The sequence below is a fragment of the Martes martes genome (genome assembly GCF_963455335.1).
Source record: "Martes martes genome assembly, chromosome: 4".
In the NCBI taxonomy this organism is placed as follows: domain Eukaryota; kingdom Metazoa; phylum Chordata; class Mammalia; order Carnivora; family Mustelidae; genus Martes; species Martes martes.
In genome coordinates this window covers 72,898,022-72,917,408 of record NC_137891.1, presented here as the reverse complement: position 1 = coordinate 72,917,408, position 19,387 = coordinate 72,898,022, and the positions used below count along the sequence as shown (strand labels likewise).

Below are 19,387 nucleotides of genomic sequence, written 5' to 3'. Positions count from 1 at the left end.
ATTTAAGATCGGTTAACAGTCAAACAACCAAGGACCGAGAAAAATACAAGCAAAGCCTGAAGTAAAATTGTTTAACTTGCTCTCCATTTGGAAAATGCATTACTCTTCTAACACTAGTAAAAGGTGTTGAGGTTGAACCTAGAGCTAAGGACGTTTAGATTATTGATATAGATATGAAACAACAATGGTGATATACATTTTTGGAACATGTTTGCTTAGCGGTCTAATTAAACCAGGCTGAATATTTTGCATTTTAATGCTCAAGAGAAAAATCACCAACTGTTTTGTAGCATGCCTGGAATTTTAAATTTCATTTTCTGGTGCCAGATTGAAATAAAAATAGAAAACGTGATAAAGATTGATTTGATGTCAGAAGGGACATTTGCTCTTTAATTAGATTTCTGTAGCCCTAGCATTTTTGTTGTGCCACATAGCAAGACCTAAAAAGCCTGTAGCACAACCAAACAGTGATCCTCATATCCACACTTTACTGGGAACTAATTTCATTTCCTGCCTGTCTGGAGAGGTATTTTCAACAGGCATCAATGTTTTTGTCTTCACAACTGATTTATTCATCAATCTCAATGTGATTTTTTTAAACCTTTAAATTACACCCAAATCCTAAAGCAGCTGTTTATTACACAAGGAAATTGAAAATCTGTCTGTGTGATATCATACAAAGATTTTTTTCTTAAGGTTATAAAGGAAGTTGACAGATATTAATGATTTTTTTTTCTCGTGACCTCATTCGACAATATAGCGAGCAGGAAAAAAAAAGGAAGAAAACTGGACTAAAAAAAAAAAAGCAGCTCCGTGTGTTTGGTGTATAAAATATTATTCTAGAAAAAAATGAAACTATTATTCTTGGTGGACTATACAATCGTTTTTGGAGGATATATTCATTTTTCAGGAGGATAAGAAAATAACTAACATAATACTGAAATATGAGATTATTTAAAGAATATGGTAGCCAATAACTTGCATTCATTTTCTCTCTTTTTCTTTTTTTTCGTGTTTGGGTATGTGAACACGGCCCCCACAACCAGGATGCAAACATCTTCAGGATAAAGGTGGTTTGGATGATCCATCAGACAGGTCGAATTTCACTCACAACCTGGTTCTACAACTACGGGCTGAAGACCAACTTTGAGAGCTTGAACTTTGGCCCTGACAGACTTGTGATTTTAATAAATTGAGTGACATCATGGCTGATGGATTTTTTGATCCTGATTTTAGGATTATCAACTTGTTGGGGGCTGCCAGTCCCCTTAACCTGACGATCCTATTCTAATGACCTCACTCCTCTAGTACGGTACATTAGGCTCTCCCCTAATGCACCGTATTCCCCACTGGTCTCCTTCCCAGGTCCCAGACCAGCTACGTTTCCCCCAAAATGGGTCCTTCTAGCCTGGAGCCTTTTTTCCCTGTTTCTGGCCTCTGCTGGTTTTCCCCACCTACTCTGCCCACCTCCTTTGAAAAAAAAAAAAAAAAAAAAAGAATTTCATTTCATTTATTTGAAAGAGAGAGGAAATGAGAGAGAAAGCAGGAGTGGGGAGAGGGAGAAGCAGACTCCCTGCTGAGCTGGGAGCCTGACGTGGGGCTCGATCCCAGCACCCTGGGATCACAACCTGAGCTGAAGGCAGACGCTTAACCCACTGAGCCACCCAGAGTCCCCCTCTCCCACCTTCTGATTCATACAGGCTGCTTCCTCTTCTCAGCCTTCACGTTTCTGTGCCAGCCCTTCACAGGCCCCTTCTTTATCCATTCCAGCTGAAGGCTCTGCTATTTCTCCACACGCTCTGCAATTTGAATTCCTGTTCATCTTTCCCCCCACAGGATCTTACTAATTAATCTGTTTATCTTATTACCACCACTACACCACCACTGCTCCTCAACTCTGATGACAGCTGCATGGGGACAGAGGCCTCATCACCTGTTCTCATTTATCATTCAACTTCCAGAGCCTAGACAGTGCCTGGCACACATTAGGGGTTTAATTAATCTTTTTTGAATAAATGCAATTAAAAAAATTCCGAAGAATTCAGATTCTACAAACTAACCTATAATTTCTTCTAGTATTTAAACACTTTTGTTACTCGTTTTTTTTTTTAATTGCTTGTTTGTTCATTTGCCCATTCAACAATTATTTTACTTCACCCACCATGATCCAGGCCTTGTTAAAAGTGATGTTAGTCACTGTAGTCTTTTAACTATTTACTCTCCATTTGGGGTTCATGCATTTTGTCTTCTATTATTAATGTAAATTGAAATCAGGTCCTACCATCTCAGTAAGAACACTTTTTGAAATACACTAATAGAACTGACTTAAAGATTGATGAATAACGTGTCCAGTGTAATCTGTTCTATTTTTTCCTATTCAGTTCCGATTCTCTATAGAAAGACAAGTCTCCTGAGTTTTCACATGTGGCCTTATGTAATTCTGAAATGTTTGAAAGCTACTCAGGATCACAGCTAGCTCATCCAAGGTGTTTGTATAAGTAGAAAAAGGAAACATTTCTGAGCAGATAAGTTAGAAAACAGTGTCCTCTCTAGACCGAGCTCTAGCCCTCAACTTGGTGGAGGGGACTGTGCCTTTTCTCTTCTCTTGCCTGGGAAGAAACAGACCCGAGCTAGAGCGTCGAGAGCAGAACACGGGCCCTCAGCGGGCAGCACCTTAGGCTGGAGGCAATCCAAGAAGGCAAGGCTGTGGTTCCTCAGACATTCATTCTTTACACAAACATTACTGCATCATTCTTATGCAAGGACACCCAAGAGTCCCTTTTATTTGAGTGCTGTCTGATAGAAAGAGCAGAAATTTGATCCTATGAATGTCACCTGCTAGTCACAGACACTGCTGTGGACCAGGCATGATTGTAGAAGTTGACTTTTCCCCAGTCTTCTTCCCTAGTGAATCAGCAGCTAGTCTGGGTAAGGGGGACATGAGGGCTTATCAAAATCTTTGGCTTAGGGACCAGGAAAGGTTTTAGCAAAGAGACTTAGGTCCATTTGTTCTCTCTAATCATTTTAATTTTAGAACTAGCTAAGATTTAAAGACTCTCCAAAATCTTGGGAGATACAGGTTTTCTAATACAAAACTGGTCTATAAGAATGATTAAGTGTGAGAGGCAGCAGGCCCAACATTTAAGAAGCCAGGCTCTGATTTCTGAACAGAACTGGGTTTTGAATTCCATCACCGACCTTATGGGCATACGACCTAACTCTGCCAAGCCCGAGTTTCTTTGCTTATAAAATGAAGATAATGCTAGTTCCTGCACTATAAATTTTCTGAAATGAAACAGAAGGTAAAGTAGTATATTAAGGTTTGCTATTGTCAGTCTACAATGATAATAATAAAAATAAGGGGCGCCTGAGTGGCTCAGTGGGTTAAAGCCTCTGCCTTCGGCTCAGGTCATGATCTCAGGGTCCTGGGATTGAGCCCCGTGTCGGGCTCTCTGCTCAGCAGGGAGCCTGCTTCCTCCTCTCTCTCTGCCTGCCTCTCTGCCTACTTGTGATCTCTGTCAAATGAATAAATAAAATCTTTTAAAAAAATAAATAAATGAATTTGGGGGGAACTTGGGTGGCTTAGTTGGTTGAGGAACAGACTCTTGACTGAGGCTCAGGTCATGATCTCATGGGTCTCGAGATCAAGGGCCACGTGGGGCTCCACCCTTAGCAGAGAGTCCTTGAAATCCTCCCTCTCGCTCTGCCTACCCCTCCCCCCGCCAAATCCCCGCTCATGTTCTCTCTCTCTCTCTCTCAAAATAAATAGATGAAATCTTGAAAAAAATAAATTCGAGGGTAATATATTTGAATCTTTTTCTGCATCCTCTCCAACCCACCCTGGTCCAACTACAGACTCGACTCCACAGAGGGCTAGATATGGGCTCAACAGGAAACCTGTGTTTGCATGTGTAATTACAGTTCTGGAACGAAAGAGTAATCGGATTGTAAAAGTGATAGATGAATTTGATACAATTTGTAGTTTTTAATCTTGATTTATGTTTTTAAAACAAGTTTTCAGGATGTTTGACGGCTTTACGTTTAGTTTCAGGTACACCATTTGCTCTTCATTTTACAATTTTAAAATAACACCAAATCCTAAAGAAAAGCTGGACTTCAAAGGAAAATTCAGCTAAGATTGCACACAAATTGTTTCAATAACTGGGAAAGAGGCTTCCAAACTTCCTGTGTTTTCTGATTTTTGCAGAAGCCATATATCCATTTTTAAACAAAACTCTGGTTAACATTTTCATTTCTTAGTCCTTTAAAGGCTGTACCAATTTGATAGCTCTGAATATCACAAAACAGTGGGTCAAGATTTCATTTTGTGGCATTTATTGGCCTCAACAGGCATACTAATCAAGGGTTTACAAACCATATACATATATATATGTATACATGTATATCCAAACCAAATATATATATATATATATATTTTCATGTAAAACCATCAGTCCCAAAGAGGTCTTTAGCAGGAGTTGTCATTTCATCATTACAAATGTACTTTACTCAAGGAGCAGAAAACAAGGAGGATGATTAGCGATATGATTTCTAGAAACGTGGCAAGAGGCCAGCAGGCGATTAGGAAAAGAAGCAGCGATCCATTGTCGTGATCCTATAATGCTGCCCAAACTCACCACCTGTAAATTATTATTTTTCAGAAAGCAGATGTTTGTTGACTATCTTCCATTTTCTGTCCATTAAATAGAACAGAACACACATGTGCCCCCGCCTTCTGCTAACGGCGAGAACCCCCTCCCCCTCCCTTCCGTCTCTCCCCCTCCCCCCTCTGTGCCCCCTCCCTCAGTTCCCCAACGCCCCCCTCCCGCCCCCGCACTTCTGAAGAAGAGTCCAGAGTGCGAGCACGTACCTGCTGCATGGGAGGTGAGTGTAAGGCAGACTGGACCTGCATGGGGAGCTGGTTCCCAAGGGGCTGCTGCATGGCGAGTGGTGGGTGCTGCTGCATGTTGAGATGCTGGTGAAGAGGTGGACTGATCTGGAGGGGAGGAGGGGGGGACACGGCCATGTTTGCTATAGAGACAGTCACTGGCATTTGGTTATTCGGCTTGGGGGCTATGCTCCTGGGGAGACTGGGATGCATGGCAGTTAGGTGAGGATTCATTCCTGGTTGTTGGTGGTAGTGGGAACTTAGGTACAGAGCCGAGTGGGCCTGGCTGGGCCCATGGAACACTGAAGGCTTTGAGTTGATCAGCTGAGGAGGTTGTGATGTCTTCACATCAACAGGTTCACTGTAGCTCTGTTGAGGAAACAAACAGGGGCAGAGTTCAGAGAGGGACACAGGGGTACTGGGTGAGCGCGGTCTGGAACTTCCGCGAGGATCAACGCCTGTTGCTCTGCTTGCCTCTGGTCTAAGAACCACTCCTTTGGTATTTGTAATGCGGCTTGTGGAAGACTGAGCTGAATCTGCCTCTTTCTGAATCTAAAACAATCTCCAGTGACATTTTCTTTGTCTTTGCCTCAATGCAAGCTCTAACCTAGGGACATTTCTCATTGTGCACACCAGGAACAAGATGGGCGGGGAGGTGGGTGTCCTCAGTGCCCTGATAGGAAAGACAAGTGGGGCTCACTTTGAAAGTAATTCAGTTCTGGAGTTCTTCTATTGATGGTATGTCTCATTTTTTTATGTTTCCTTTTTACAGTCTTAAGGAGCCTTGGCCTAGATATTTGCACAAAGAAAACAAAGCTGGTTGATGGAAATGAATATGAGAAAAGGAGTTCTAAAATACCTTTCTGAAGTTACATAAAACCACATTAATACAGCTTCTAAGTAGCCACAGAACTCATCTGAATTTTTTAAAGAAGTTGGTGATGAATTGTCCCCCATAATGAACTGGATAAAAATAATCTCTTAGAAACTTCTGACTCCAACATGAATTAATATAATTTTGCCCTAATTTTTTTATACCTTGCTAAGGCCATTTCTTAATAATCTTTTCATTGACTTAAAAACTAGACCTAGCAGTGGGGGCTGAAAAGAACCAAGAATTAACCCCGAAGCATTTCTTCCAGGGCAAGGACCTACGTCCTACTTTTGCTGAGAAGTGGAAGCTGATAAAACAAAAGGCGAGAAGTGAAACCAGGTGGGGGAAGAAACATGCTACCATATTCTTCTGGAGAAGAAAAGTTGCTTTGTCAAAACAGTGCCTTGAAGATGCAAATATCCTTATTCTGAAACCTTGATATCATGCTTGTTCCGTTTTTGAGTCAAATGAGCTCCTGTTACTATCAGTGTGGCAGGATCTTTCTGAAGCCCTCCCGTGACACAGAGCATCATCCATGGACCAGAACATTAGGGATACTGGTCGTCACGCAAGATGACCCGAAACACAACGTGCGAACTTCATTTCACAAGTCAGCAGATAACACAACTAGCAATGCAGTCGTTTTTCTCCATTAGGGTAGGAAAATGAAATGAAAACCACACTGAGGACCCGGGGGCGTCTACGTGCAGACTCAAGAAAGGTAGGTTGGGGTAAACGAACAACCAGCCCCACATTCTCTCTCCAGAGAAAGGACACAACTGACATCTGTAACAATACGCCAGACCATGGAAATCTGGGGGCCTGGGAGGCTCTGACTTCACCAGGTCGAGTATAAAGTAAGGTGTACCCTGAGAATTTGAGCCTCTTTGAAGAATCCTCTCCTTATAATATTTATCTCTGGGTCCATATTGATGGAGCCTTACGAAATAGGAACCGACATTCAGACTCCCTGTCTCCTATATGAATATTAATAATGTCAGAAATTGTTCACACATTTTCAGGGGATGGCCTTAAAAGAGAGAAACTTGGCTAAATGCAGATGTAAAAGGTGATTTCAACAACAACAAAAAGAAACTTAAGTAGATTTTTTTTTATTGTTGTTGTTTCTACTTAAAAATTCTTATTGTTGTGTGCAGAGTAGTGAACAATTCCAGGAAAAGGTCAAATAGGTTAATTCAGGCTGTGTAAACAGTGACTAGTTCTACATCAGAATAGCATATACTGCAATGATATGCCTCAAAAATCGTTCCCTACATGCCAAGAAGATTATGTGTTTATTGTGTGTCTGTGTCGTGAAGTCATCCGGGAAAGCAGTCTCATTGTGTTTTCCTCCCCCTCCTTAGCCTGCCGCAGAAGGGCTAATTTCGTACTTAATCGCATACGGCTTCAACTCCCTACAGGAACAGAACTATTACACATGATAGATATCTATAAAATTTAATACATGTGAGTGCATCTTTATTTCTTGCTTTATAGATGTTTTTAATTTAAACAGAAGAAGAATCACTCACATCGCTCATACTATCAGCGCTCTGAAACACATAGACGGGAAAATGTTTGCATTTTGATTTCTCTAGCTAATAATCACCTCGTCAAGAAGTAACATGGGATCTATAGCGTATAGACAGGTGACCTGAATGTGTGTTTGAACACAAACAAAATGCACATAGATGCATATGACATGTTGTTCAGACATAATCATACAATCGTCCCGGGAACTACAGCCATGTAATTAAATAAAGATATTTGTCCAATTGAACAACCTTGGAGAAATAGACTTTGGCTACATGTAGAATAGAAATGCCTAATTCTGGTGAGTCCAGATGCTTGGCCAGCAGCGGGATCAGCTCTGGGGGCCCACAGCCACCCCTGGCAAGCCATTCTAGAGGTGACACCCACTTTAGCTCCCGAACTGTATGGGGGAGGGGGAATTTGTGGAAAAAATACATGCCTTATAAAAAACAAGGTTCCTGGATGAAATGTGTAGGAAAACAAGCCAGTGCCTTCTGGGAGCCTTCAGTGTGTTGTGAATCTCCAGCTAAGAACCACAGAAACCTTCTCTCAATGGGTCATTTGGTGAGAATCGTCTTCAATGGAAAACATTGGTTCAGAAGAATTAATAAGTTACACAAACCTATTTAAATGGCAAATAGAACTACACTTCCATTTAAATAGTCATTTCTTGCCTGAAATAAGCTAATTTTTGCTGCCACAAAAGACATACTTAAATTACACAATCCAGGTGTAATATTACACTAATCTATAGTTCTGTGTTTCCTGGAAAACCATCTGCATAGTGAATTTCATATTTAAGGCTGAGGACAGTGACACAATTTCTTGAAAGAATTAGGAAGCTGGTGGCTTCCCAATTATATCCTAGAAGAGCTAAGGCATGTCCATGGTAATGGTTTTCTTCAATGGTGAATTCAAAATAAACAATGAACCAAATCCTCCTGAATTCCACCTTTTGATTAACAGCACGCCTTCCACCATATAGAGAAATGATAGAAAGATCATTTCAGAGAGGGAGATATAGAGACACAGGTACATAAAAATAGATTCCAACTGAATTTGAGATAACTTTTTGCCAACCTTGTGAAGACTGTTTTCTCATGGTAAATAGAAAAATATTTTGTCTATCCAGCCATTTGTTTATCATTTATATTCTCCACACTAAGGCATGTAAAGTTCGCTAATGCTAAACCTATTCTGAAATAGTACTAGATTTTAATCCCTAGAAAGACTATCGGCAAACAAATTAAATAAATCTCTGAAAATGAGTTAGATGACACTCTATACAATTTTTAATACAGAGGTAGGAAGACTTTGGGGGAAGTTACATGTTTTCCCTTTACTTTCTAGTAGTTGAATGTGACAAGATGGGTAACATGTCCAGTGTCTAGCCGTGCGCCTATACACGAAAGGGACGCTAATGGAGGTGCTCTCCCTGTAGTCTCTATGACAGTGTCTTGTGTCATCAAGGAAATGGTCTCTGTTATGGTAGGAAATTAAATCTGTGTCACACGCATCTGTCACGGTGACAGGACAAAGAGAACACAGACATGTTTGTCTGTTGAATGACTGAATGACTGTTCTTGAACAAGACTCCATGCTCTCACTGTTGCCCTGGCTGAGACTCCTGACAAGACATGCCATTCCTTTTCCCAAACGGTGACGAAAGAGCTGAAATCTTTGAAAACCCACAGAATATCAGACTGGTCTTTTTCATTCTCTTCTTTGCTGTCAGCATGAACCATACCTTTCCAGAAGTGATGAGAAATTATAACCCTCTGTCCTTTGGTTAGGTACCCTGCCCTTAACTCTCCACTGGATCTGGGGTGGATGGCGGGCCACAAGGAGGCTTACGGTGTTGCAACTGTATGTTGAGAATTTTTATCTTTATGTAAAGATCCACTCATTTAGATGGCAAAAAAACCTGCTTCTAGCTTCACTTCTAGTTAATTCTTAATCAGACTAATACAACAAACTGTCTATTAATTATAGAGCTATTTTATTGCTTTGAAAGATAGGTAGAATAAGTTCATTTTCCATAGCAAAGTGCCATGAATTCATAATCTGATTAAATGGGAACATGAAGAAATCATAAATTTAATCTGTTCTGTCACTTTCTTCTAATTAAACTTTGAAAGCAAGTCTACAATTTTGCAAATCAATTAGATTGTTTATGAAGATCTCTATACCTACCATTCATAAATTAAAACTGTTTTCTCATACAAACTAAATAATTTAAATTTGCTTCTATTTTGAAATACACTAACCACTTTTCTTTAGTAGTGTGTGCTTTGGGTAGGTCACCTGGCAAATATGATTTTACCACTGTATACACAACTGAAAATCTACCCATGAATCTGACATTTTCATGGAAGGAATGTGTTTTTGCTATTAGTGTCTGAATGAGTTCTATTTCCTATTTGCTTTTAGACCACTGACTCTGAAAGATGTTTTCCATCAACAAAATGAGAGTGTGTGTGTGTGTGTGTGTGTGTGTGTGTGAATAGACACCTTTTGGGTCTTCTCAATAGAATCTTCCACAAGAGACACCACTCTATAAACCTTAAGATACTTCTGATTAACCATGTTGTTGATAATCTGAGATAGTTTCAATCCATTTACTTTGTATAAAGCAGACAATAGTGCATAGTGTATAAATGCCCCCATTCTGGGATGATAAGTGCTATAAAAATGAGAAACTGACAAAGCAATTGTTATTTAAAATAGCAAAGTATAAACACAAGACATAAAACTCAGTGGAAGCAACAATATAAGAGTTGTTGAACCAAATCAGATTAATAGTCCATCTAATTTGATTCTTGTTTTCAGCACTGACCAATACTTGATGCACTGAAAATTAAACAAAATTTATGCACCTACTCAATTGTGCGTTGTTACTTCTGAAAGGGAAATTCTTCCTGGTCCTTGCAGGTGATTAACTTACACCCTGAAGCATGAGATTTTATTATCTTTAAATCACGATCTGGGCTTTCGGAGCTGCAAATTTTATGTAACAGTCATAAAATAATCCATCCCATTTTCAAATTCAGACCCAGTATTTGTCTCAATAGCTCTCCATGGCATGAATTCTATAAGTTATTTCAAACAAAAGAAATCATTCGAGTTTATTGTCCTTCCCTTGAACTAAATGTTGTGGTTCTTTACTATCAGTCATGGCAACAGAGAACCTTCCTGATGTGAATCAATATTGTCCTTTACTGTGCATTTTTATAAAAAGCTTCCATTGTCCCTGTACATTCTGACACCCTACCTCAAGGTAGAAATAGTCTCTTCTCCGATGTGTGCCCTTAAAGTCACGACTCCGATTACTGTTCTTTCATATACCAGAACGTATTCATTCAAATGTTATCTCTTTCCAGGTTGGCACTGTCTTATTTTTTTTTTTTTAAGATTTATTAATTTATTTTCAGAAGCGGGGGAGGGGCAGAAGGAGACTCTCTAGCAGACTCCCCGCCGAGTGAGGAGCCCAAATAGGGACTCAGTCCCAAGACCTGAGATCAGGACCTGAACCAAAGTCAAGAGCAGGATGTTTAACTGACTGAGCACCCAGGCGCCCTCCCTGCCCCCCTCCAAGATTGGCCCTCCTAAGAAGCTGTATGAATATTTCAATAATGCTGCTTTTACTTGGAATATTTGGGAATTTCTCTACTTGAATTCTCTTCAGAGCCTGGGTGACACTGTTTTACATATCCTCAGACAACTCTTTGTCTTTTGATGGTGAATTTGATTTTTGGAAACAGCTCATCGTCCCTGGAAGCCAGGTCTGTGGGTTAGATCTGGCTGAAGTTTGGGGAAAAGAGTGAGGTGTGAAAACAATGTAACAAGATTGATTTGCTAATGTGGCTCATAAACTTTTCATGACTGCAGTTCTAAAAGAGGAGTTTCAAAAATCTTTTGAATTCTGGGAGCAATAATAAAATAAGTTTGTAGCCTCCCAAAGTGACTACTTTGAATGCAACACTCATTTTGGGAATATAAATTCTGGTCTATGTGGTAAAATGAAACTAGTTTAAAGTTATACATTATTTTCAACATAATAATTTAGACCCAGGTCTAGGAATTCCTGAGTCTATGGAAAAGCTATATATCCTTAAGCTTTACTTAATGGCCTAACCCCAAATGACCTTAAATAGAGTGTTCAAGCCAGGGAGCTCTAGTCATAACAGTATATGTTCCTGGTCCTCGGACTCTCTTACTCTCCCATGACTAAAGGCTCATAAAGACCATTTCAATGAGGAAAGCTGTGTAGATGAGTCTTTTCTATATCTAGGTCATTTCTCATCTTTCTAAAAGGATGTATCCATGAAGCAAGTTTCTCTTCTTTTAATGTCGTTTTTAAAATTCCTTTATATCAAAGCAGCCTTGCAGACAATTTGAAAATATGAGCCAGTTAAATTTTCTATCACACACAAACTCTGCACACCTACCAACAACATGAAAAATAAAGCTGATGGGGGTGCCTGAGTGGCTCAGTGGGTTAAGCCTCTGCCTTCAGCTCAGGTCATGATCCCAGGGTCTTGGGATTGAGCCCCACATCCGGCTCTCTGCTCAGCAGGGAGCCTGCTTCCCCCTCTCTCTCTGCCTGCCTCTCTGTCTACTTGTGATCTCTCTCTCTCTGTCAAATAAACAAACAAACAAAAAAGTTAAAATAAAAATAAAGCTGATGATAATTATAGTAGTAATAATAATAATAATAGTAATAATAAGTAGCCGGTATTTATTAAGAGCTTCCTGTTTGGGGGATTCTGAATCATGGAGTTTATACAGAGTTTTTTATTCGATTCTCATGGAAACTCTGGGATGTGTGTCCTATTGTCTCCTCTGTTTTACAGATGAGAGAGTTGAGACGTCCAGCAGCTCAATAATTTGCATGAAGAAATGGAAGTTAGGAAGAGGGAAACCTGGAATTTGAACCCAGATCCACCTGCCCTCAGGGTCTGTGGACTTTGCCGTCCTCTGAGGACTCTTGGTGTGATGTTGGTAGCACTTTAGATGAGATCAGACGCGTTCTCACACAGGTGGGCCACAGATAATTGTTGGTGGCATTTTATTTTTTTAAAGATTTTTATTTATTTATTTAACAGATAGAGATCACAAGTAGGCAGAGAGAGAGAGAGAGAGAGAGGAAGCAGGCTCTCCACTGAGCAGAGAGTCTGATGCGGGGCTCGATCCCAGGACCCTGAGATCATGACCTGAGCTGAAGGCAGAGGCTTTAACCCACTGAGCCACCCAGGCACCCCTGTTGGTGGCATTTTAAATAGATTTTTCCTTGATGCCCTCTTCCTTAGAGATCTTCTTCAATCCTTACTTATAAACCTTTGCTTCCTGCTTTTAAATTTCTCTATGGAAAGAAGTTGTGTACTCAGCCAATTCAAGAGCTTAATAATGCCCTGCTCAGATCAAATTCCTCCCGTTTGAAACGGCGTCTTCTTCCGGTTCTAGAGTCAGAGAAAATGGAGCACAGGTAATCACAGTCCTGGGGCTAAGGCCTGTCATGGGCTTGAACATGCCTGAGTCTTTGTTTTTCAGGCTTAGTAATTTCAAATTCTCTCTTCTCAGCTACTACCTGACTGCCTTTTACCTCTGTTACTTTTAAGACTTTTTCTTCTGAAATGTCTTCAATTTCCCCCTTTAAATGATAGGGCCCAGATTTGAATAAATTATGCCGGGGTCTGACCTGCATCGTATTTGCAACCCTCTGTGCTCCTAGTCACAGGTCCTTCAATACCAATGTGTCTTCACAGCAGGGTGGCCTCTGCAGGCTGGGTCTGTCCCTGGCTCCCTGGGACCAGGTGACACACCAGCACAGCTGGAAAAGCATGTGTTTCCCAAACACTCCACAGGGTCCAGATTCCTCTGAGGGTCTCTGGCCAGCCCCTCGTAGTGGGAGGTTAGGGAGTGGGGGGCGGGGCGAGATTCGGAAACCTCTACACCTCCACTCTGCCCCCCACCCCCATTAAGTCAGGGCAGCTTGAGTTTAGCTGTCTAATACGTAAGAGGTGGCATGCAATTTATTGGGGGGAATAACTACATTTTTGTTGTAGTTCCAGAGGTATAAATATTTGACAATTACTCAACATAGAAAAAAAGCCTATAAGCTTTTGAACAAGACAGCAGAGTTTAGCCCTGTTTGCCACTGCCACCCTCTCACTTCTGTGGGCGAATCACTTAATCTCTCAGCTTAGAGACCATCTAGAAAATGGGCTAAATCTTATTTTGTAGGGTTGTTAATGATGAGCAGGGATGCATGGAAAACGCCGTGCACAGCTTCTGACGCCCAAGCGACTGGATAGCAAGATATCACTTGTATTTGTTATTACTGGGAAAAAGTATCTTGCTGAGAATCTGTCATGTTGCCATTTTGAAGTATGAAGGCTGGAATCCATTTATTTACTATGACTGAGTGTTTTTATTTTTGGTAGGCATCCATTTTATTCAGACCTGGAATCATGTTAATTCATATGCTGGATTTGATGGTAGAGAGTACCTTTAAGCGGGAACGTCACTAATTGAGAGGAGTGTTGCTAATCCTATGACTCGGCTTCGGAGGTGGAGCCGATGTTCACCGGCTGTTCCTATTTTTGATTAGGTTCCGTTCGAAGCGGCTAATTTTAGATTAGAGTCTTCAACGGCCCAGAATGGAAGCAACAAGAAGTTGCAGCCTTGACGTGGCTGCCAGTTAGTGAGGGGAAGAGCTATTGGTCTAGGGAAACAAAGCCCTATTTGGTGAAGTGAATGCATTGCAGAGAGAATAGTACCAAAATATTTAGCCCTGGAGGAATAAATAAAATTTGCCCATGGAAAGTTAGGAAAAGAGACACAGTGCTTTACTTAATGCAATATCTCATTGACAATAATGAAGTGAGAATGTCAATGCTTTACAAGACTTGTGGGTCAGGAGGTGTTTTAAGGAAGCAGGTCGAGCACACTGTTAACAGGACCCATGACAGCAAGGCCCAGCACAGGGATGGAGGATGCTGTAGGTCAACTCTGGGCTTGGGCACTTGTTACCTATATGGTATTTTTCCTCCTGAGAGGAATGTTTATAATCAAGCTTACTTTGTGGGATAAGGTGTGGGGATGGAGCGAACTCATTCACATAGAGTGTTTTTGTTTTTTTTTTTTTTAAATAAAGTGATCTTTTAAAAAGTATAAATCCGGGGCACCTGAGTGCCTCAGTCAGTTGAGCAACTGACTCTTGGTTTCCGTTCAGCCCATGGTCTCAGGGTTGTGAGATCGAGTCCCTCATCGGGCTCTGTGCTCAGCGTGGGGTCTGATTGTCCCTCTCTCTTCCCCTCTGCTCCTTCCCCTGCTCTCTCTCTCACAAATAAACAAAATAAAACAAAAATATAAATCCGAGTATCCATCCTCTACGAAACCCATTCAGTGGCTTCCCTCTGTACTAAAGTCCAGCTCCTTTCAATGTCCTGCAAGGTCTTGGTGATTGGAACCTGGCCATCTTCCCAGCTTCACCTCAAACCTGTTCCTTCTCCTCACTCAGCCAGCCACGTTGACCTCTGACTTCAGGGAGACATTTCTGTCTCCAGAGGCTTCTCACTTGCTGACTGTGGCCTGGTTGGCTCTTCCCTAGGCTCCCTCTGGGTCTTGTAAGCTCCTTGTCTTCCTTTGGCTCTCAGCCTTGAATGAAGTCACCTCTTCAAAGAGGACTCTTGCAGACCACCCTATCAGATCCGTCCTTTATTTCCTTTGGAATGCTTAGATTCTCAAAGCTCTTGGTCATTTATTAGTTTATGTTTTCACTCTTGGTCTCCCTGACAAAAGAGAAAGCTTCTTAAATTCCAGGGGGCATATCTCCTGTTCTCTAGGGAAGATATCTGCCTATTCTCCATGGCGTCCTCTGAGCCTGGCACAGTGCTCAGCACAACCCACATGCTCAGGGAAATTTGCCAAATGAATATATGAATGAGTGAATGGGGGGAAAACAGAGCTTGGCTGGTGCACTGTGGTTACCTAGAATTGTAACTATTATTATCATGTCGCATTTTAGGATTGTACCTTTAGATCTTTCAGAACAGGAAAATAATTTATAATACACAAAAAAACCTACAACATTGAAGAAGTGTATGTGTGAATATGAATGGCTATTATTTTCCTTGTCACTATTTAAAATGGAAAAGAAATGGATTTTTATGTAAGTGTCCGTGTACAATGGGAAGGTAGGTGGGTAAATGTTCTGTACGTGCCTGAAAGTTTATACTGCAAATATCCACTCGCGCAAAACATCACAGGGCCGCTTTTCTAACCTGGAGAGGGTATTGGTAATTTTCCTTCAATTTGTATACACACAATAGATAGTTGTACATAAATAGACATTCAACAGTTCCAGCAAAATTCCTACTGCCAAAGAGGAAAAAAAAAAAAAAAGCCAGAGTAAGCTTTAAAAAAAGTGCTTGGTTTTTTAAATGTAGAAATGGCAATTCGCAGCATTTATATAAATTGCCGTATACTGAGGGTTGCAACTCTGAGAATGAACAGTAGGAAAAGTTGCAGTGAAGAGCAAATCTGAGGACACTTGTTTTGAAAGTAAAGGCTTAGTCAGTATTATAACATTCTGGCAATCTGCATAACACTAACCACAGAGCTTTGTATTGGGATTGGACTTTAAGTATTGATTTTCTCCTATAGAAAAATAGAAGTTCTGACTAGACTTCTGTTTAAAATGCTCAAAAAGAAACTTACCTTAGATGAAACAAGAACTTATTTTTTTTCTACCTTGTTTTTTAAAAACTTTTTATTAACATATAATGTATTATTAGCCCCAGGCATACATGTCTGTGAATTGCCAGGTTTACACACTTCACAGCCCTCACCACAGAGAACTTATTTTTTTAAAAAATCTCCTTATATTTGGGGCATATTAATTTAAATGATATCAACTTGGCTATTTAGCCCAATGGCTGGATGGATCTAATCATTTGTAACTCTTTTTTGGTTTGTTTGTCTGTTTTGCTGTTGGATCTAATATTTTATACCTCATTTTTTGGTTAAAATTTCACACACATTCTGTGAATTCTGTAAATATACCGAAATGGGAGATGGTATCAGCAGAAAATAAAAATATTTTCCAAAGGAGTGAGATAAACCAGAAAGTGAGATCCTTAGTGAGATAGTACAGGAGAGCTGGAAATTCTAAGGTTAAACAATAAATAGTAAGTTTCCCCACCAAGTCTTACTTAGAAGTAGAACATAAAGTTTCATTAGACCAATAATGAAATGAGATTTCTCATGCATTTGTATTTTGTGTTCTTTTTTTTCTGCATCAATATATTCAGTGTATATTTTCCCTGACAGAAAACTTATTTATAGAATTACTTTAAGGTTGTAGGAAGGGGAATGGATATTTGTGGATGAAAGAAGAAACAGCTTTTGTGGGTGAATGGAATGAAGTCCAGAGCCCAAAGCCACTCACAGCCAGGAATAGTCCAATTTGGACTTGATAGGACATCCTGTCAAGTACTTACAGATTCAGCTCTGTCTCTCTGAGGTCACCTCTCTGAGCAATCTATAAAGGGAACTATATCTTTAATAATCTGAGACCAAAGAGAGTCAACTCTTGAGCATTTATCACAGAAAGAACTAGTGTTTAAGATATTCTGAAGCATAAGATATTTTTAAGTGGTGTTTTCACTTCAAATGAAATGCCGTGATTTTGGCGGGGGGGATGGGAGCAGGCTTACATCCTAAAACCGCCATAACGAGGCTTGAATTTCAGTCCGTTGGCTTCTCCTCAGCTAATGGCCAATGGGATGGGGTAGGGGGCAGGGGGCGATTTAAGGGGGGGTATGGAGAAATACAAGGTGGGCTCAGGATTAAGAATGTGCTGTACTAACCCACAAAACCAATCATCCACAGGTGGACGATGTTTCACAGAAGGCCCCAAAGGATGCCACTCTGGACCTCACGTATGAACCAATATTTCCACAGCATATAGCTTTGTTTAGGATTTACTTTTTTCTTTTTCAACAAAGAAGATAGTGCTAATGCTAAAATGATCTTTTATGCTTTTAAATGACCATCATAGGCTCCGATAAGATGCCCTCACTTCATCCTGGCACCGCACAGTTGCATGTTACCTTGGATACAAGGCTGGCTCTGTATGCTGCTAGTTGCTTCAGGTACTCCTTCTTTGCAGCCTCGGTTTTCTTTTTATAGACCTATAACAACAACAAAGAATCTTAGATTAGAAAGTGCATCTGCTTTTGTTTCCAGAGAAGTACAATGTACAGTGATAATTGTCCATGTGCATGCACACTCACACACACACACACACACACACACACACACACGAGCAATTATATCATATAATAATATATATCTCCCCAAAGATTATGTTTTCTTACGGAAACAGATTTCTAAGAGGTACGGCAATAGACTAGATAAGAAGATGATGAACAATAGTAAAATTTTCCATTTACATTAAGCATATGAAAGGATTTATCTGGGTTACTTTGAGAGTGGAGGTAGTTGGCTTAGAAAGATACTATTGAGGAAGGTTCCCAGGGAAACCACAAGCGGGTAAAGAAGCCATTCATATTTATATAATGGGCAGATAATCCTACAGTGCATTACAATCTTGGTATATATGGTCCATGCTAAATATAAAAACAAGGACAGAATTCAAAGATGACCAATTACGTGCGAAAAGTAAATCAAAGGGAACAGTTACAAAGTTTGCAGGTTCATCACTATTTTAACCTTTTGAGCCTTGAAGTTCCATTTTCAAAGGCTCAGGAATCGGCTATGGCGGTCAAAGACACATTTGGGGAGTGGAATGAGGATGCTGAGTGGCTGAGGACGGCATGCGTGCCATGCCGGGTAGCCTGCTCTGGTCATGCCCTTTCCAACGAAGACACTGAATGACATGGATCTGTGGACACCTCATTGTGAAGAGGTACAGATGTTCTGAAATGAATTTCATTTTACAGAAGCTTTTCATCTTTCAGAGGGAATCATCTTGAAAATAAAAGTAAAATCATCCTAAATGGAGCAAAAGTACTGAAAAATGACTTGCTGGTATGTTAAAGGTCACATTGCTAAGTTAAACAGAAAGGAGTCATTAGAGTCGAAAATGAAAGATTAGCAAAGTGAACACACATGGTTGTCGGCTGCCATTACGTTGATTCTTTCAAGGCTTTCGAGTCTGTTTTTGGCAATCTTTTGAAATCAGTCCTAAAGAGTAAAATATTTTTCACCATCTACTGTGTAAATGGAAATGTATTTTCATCAATAGACCTATTTTAAATTCCCCACATCTTGAATTTTATAGCAGGGAATGAGGCTTGGCTAATATTTTGTAACACTGAGCTCCAAAACAGACACAGATCAGTATTGAAAACTGGCTTTAGAATTAGTCAGAGTCGTTAAATATAAATGATGTCTAAAGACCAAATATCTGCCCAAGTCGGCAGCAGAGGTCAATTTATGGTTTCTAACGCCAAAGGTGGTTTGCTGAGCCTGGTCTCCAACTGCGAAATTCAAGATGCGAGAAATGTTATTTACTCATGAATATATTAATTAAAGCAGAACATTTCACTTAAGGTAAACAAATGACTAACCTTGTCAACAAAATTATAAAAGACCCTATGAAATGAATGTGCTAATTGTTTTCCTGTTGGGAGGTCCTCAGCCTAGACTTCTACGTTTTGGTAAAATAAAAGGCAATCACCATAATTGTCATAAGACAATTAAGAATTCATGCAAGATTATCATATAGCCATTGTCTTATCTTTACTAAATATAAAGCCAAAGAAACTTAAAAGAAATTTGTTAGTAAAAAGCCAGTAAATTCCTTGGTTCGAGTACAAGAGCATTCTGAACTCACTGAGCTAATCATTGGAAGTCAAATTCAGATTCTTTTTTCAGAAAACAAATAAATGCCAGCCTACAACAAATGCCTTTGAATAGTATGGTCTGTGTGTAGAGTATATGCTTTGGTTCAGCCACAGTTGGAAACGCAGAGCTCTCCTGCTTTTTATTGATTTTATCTTTTTTTTCCTTGAGAAACAGATTGTAGTTTACAGTTTCCCTTCAACCTCTTCTCCAAGACATGA

General features: G+C 40.1%; 1 protein-coding gene across 2 annotated transcripts in view; it reads right to left on the bottom strand.

Moving 5' to 3' along the window:
- TOX (thymocyte selection associated high mobility group box) overlaps nucleotides 1-19,387 on the bottom strand; it is a 300,152-nt gene that overhangs the window by 4,363 nt on the left and 276,402 nt on the right. For both annotated transcript variants that reach the window (XM_080801776.1, XM_080801775.1), the window contains 2 exons: nucleotides 17,411-17,491; nucleotides 4,871-5,257 (listed from right to left, as the gene is read on the bottom strand). In XM_080801776.1, the coding sequence (XP_080657902.1) occupies nucleotides 4,871-5,257; nucleotides 17,411-17,491 (468 nt within the window). The remainder of the gene's footprint in view (nucleotides 1-4,870; nucleotides 5,258-17,410; nucleotides 17,492-19,387) is intronic.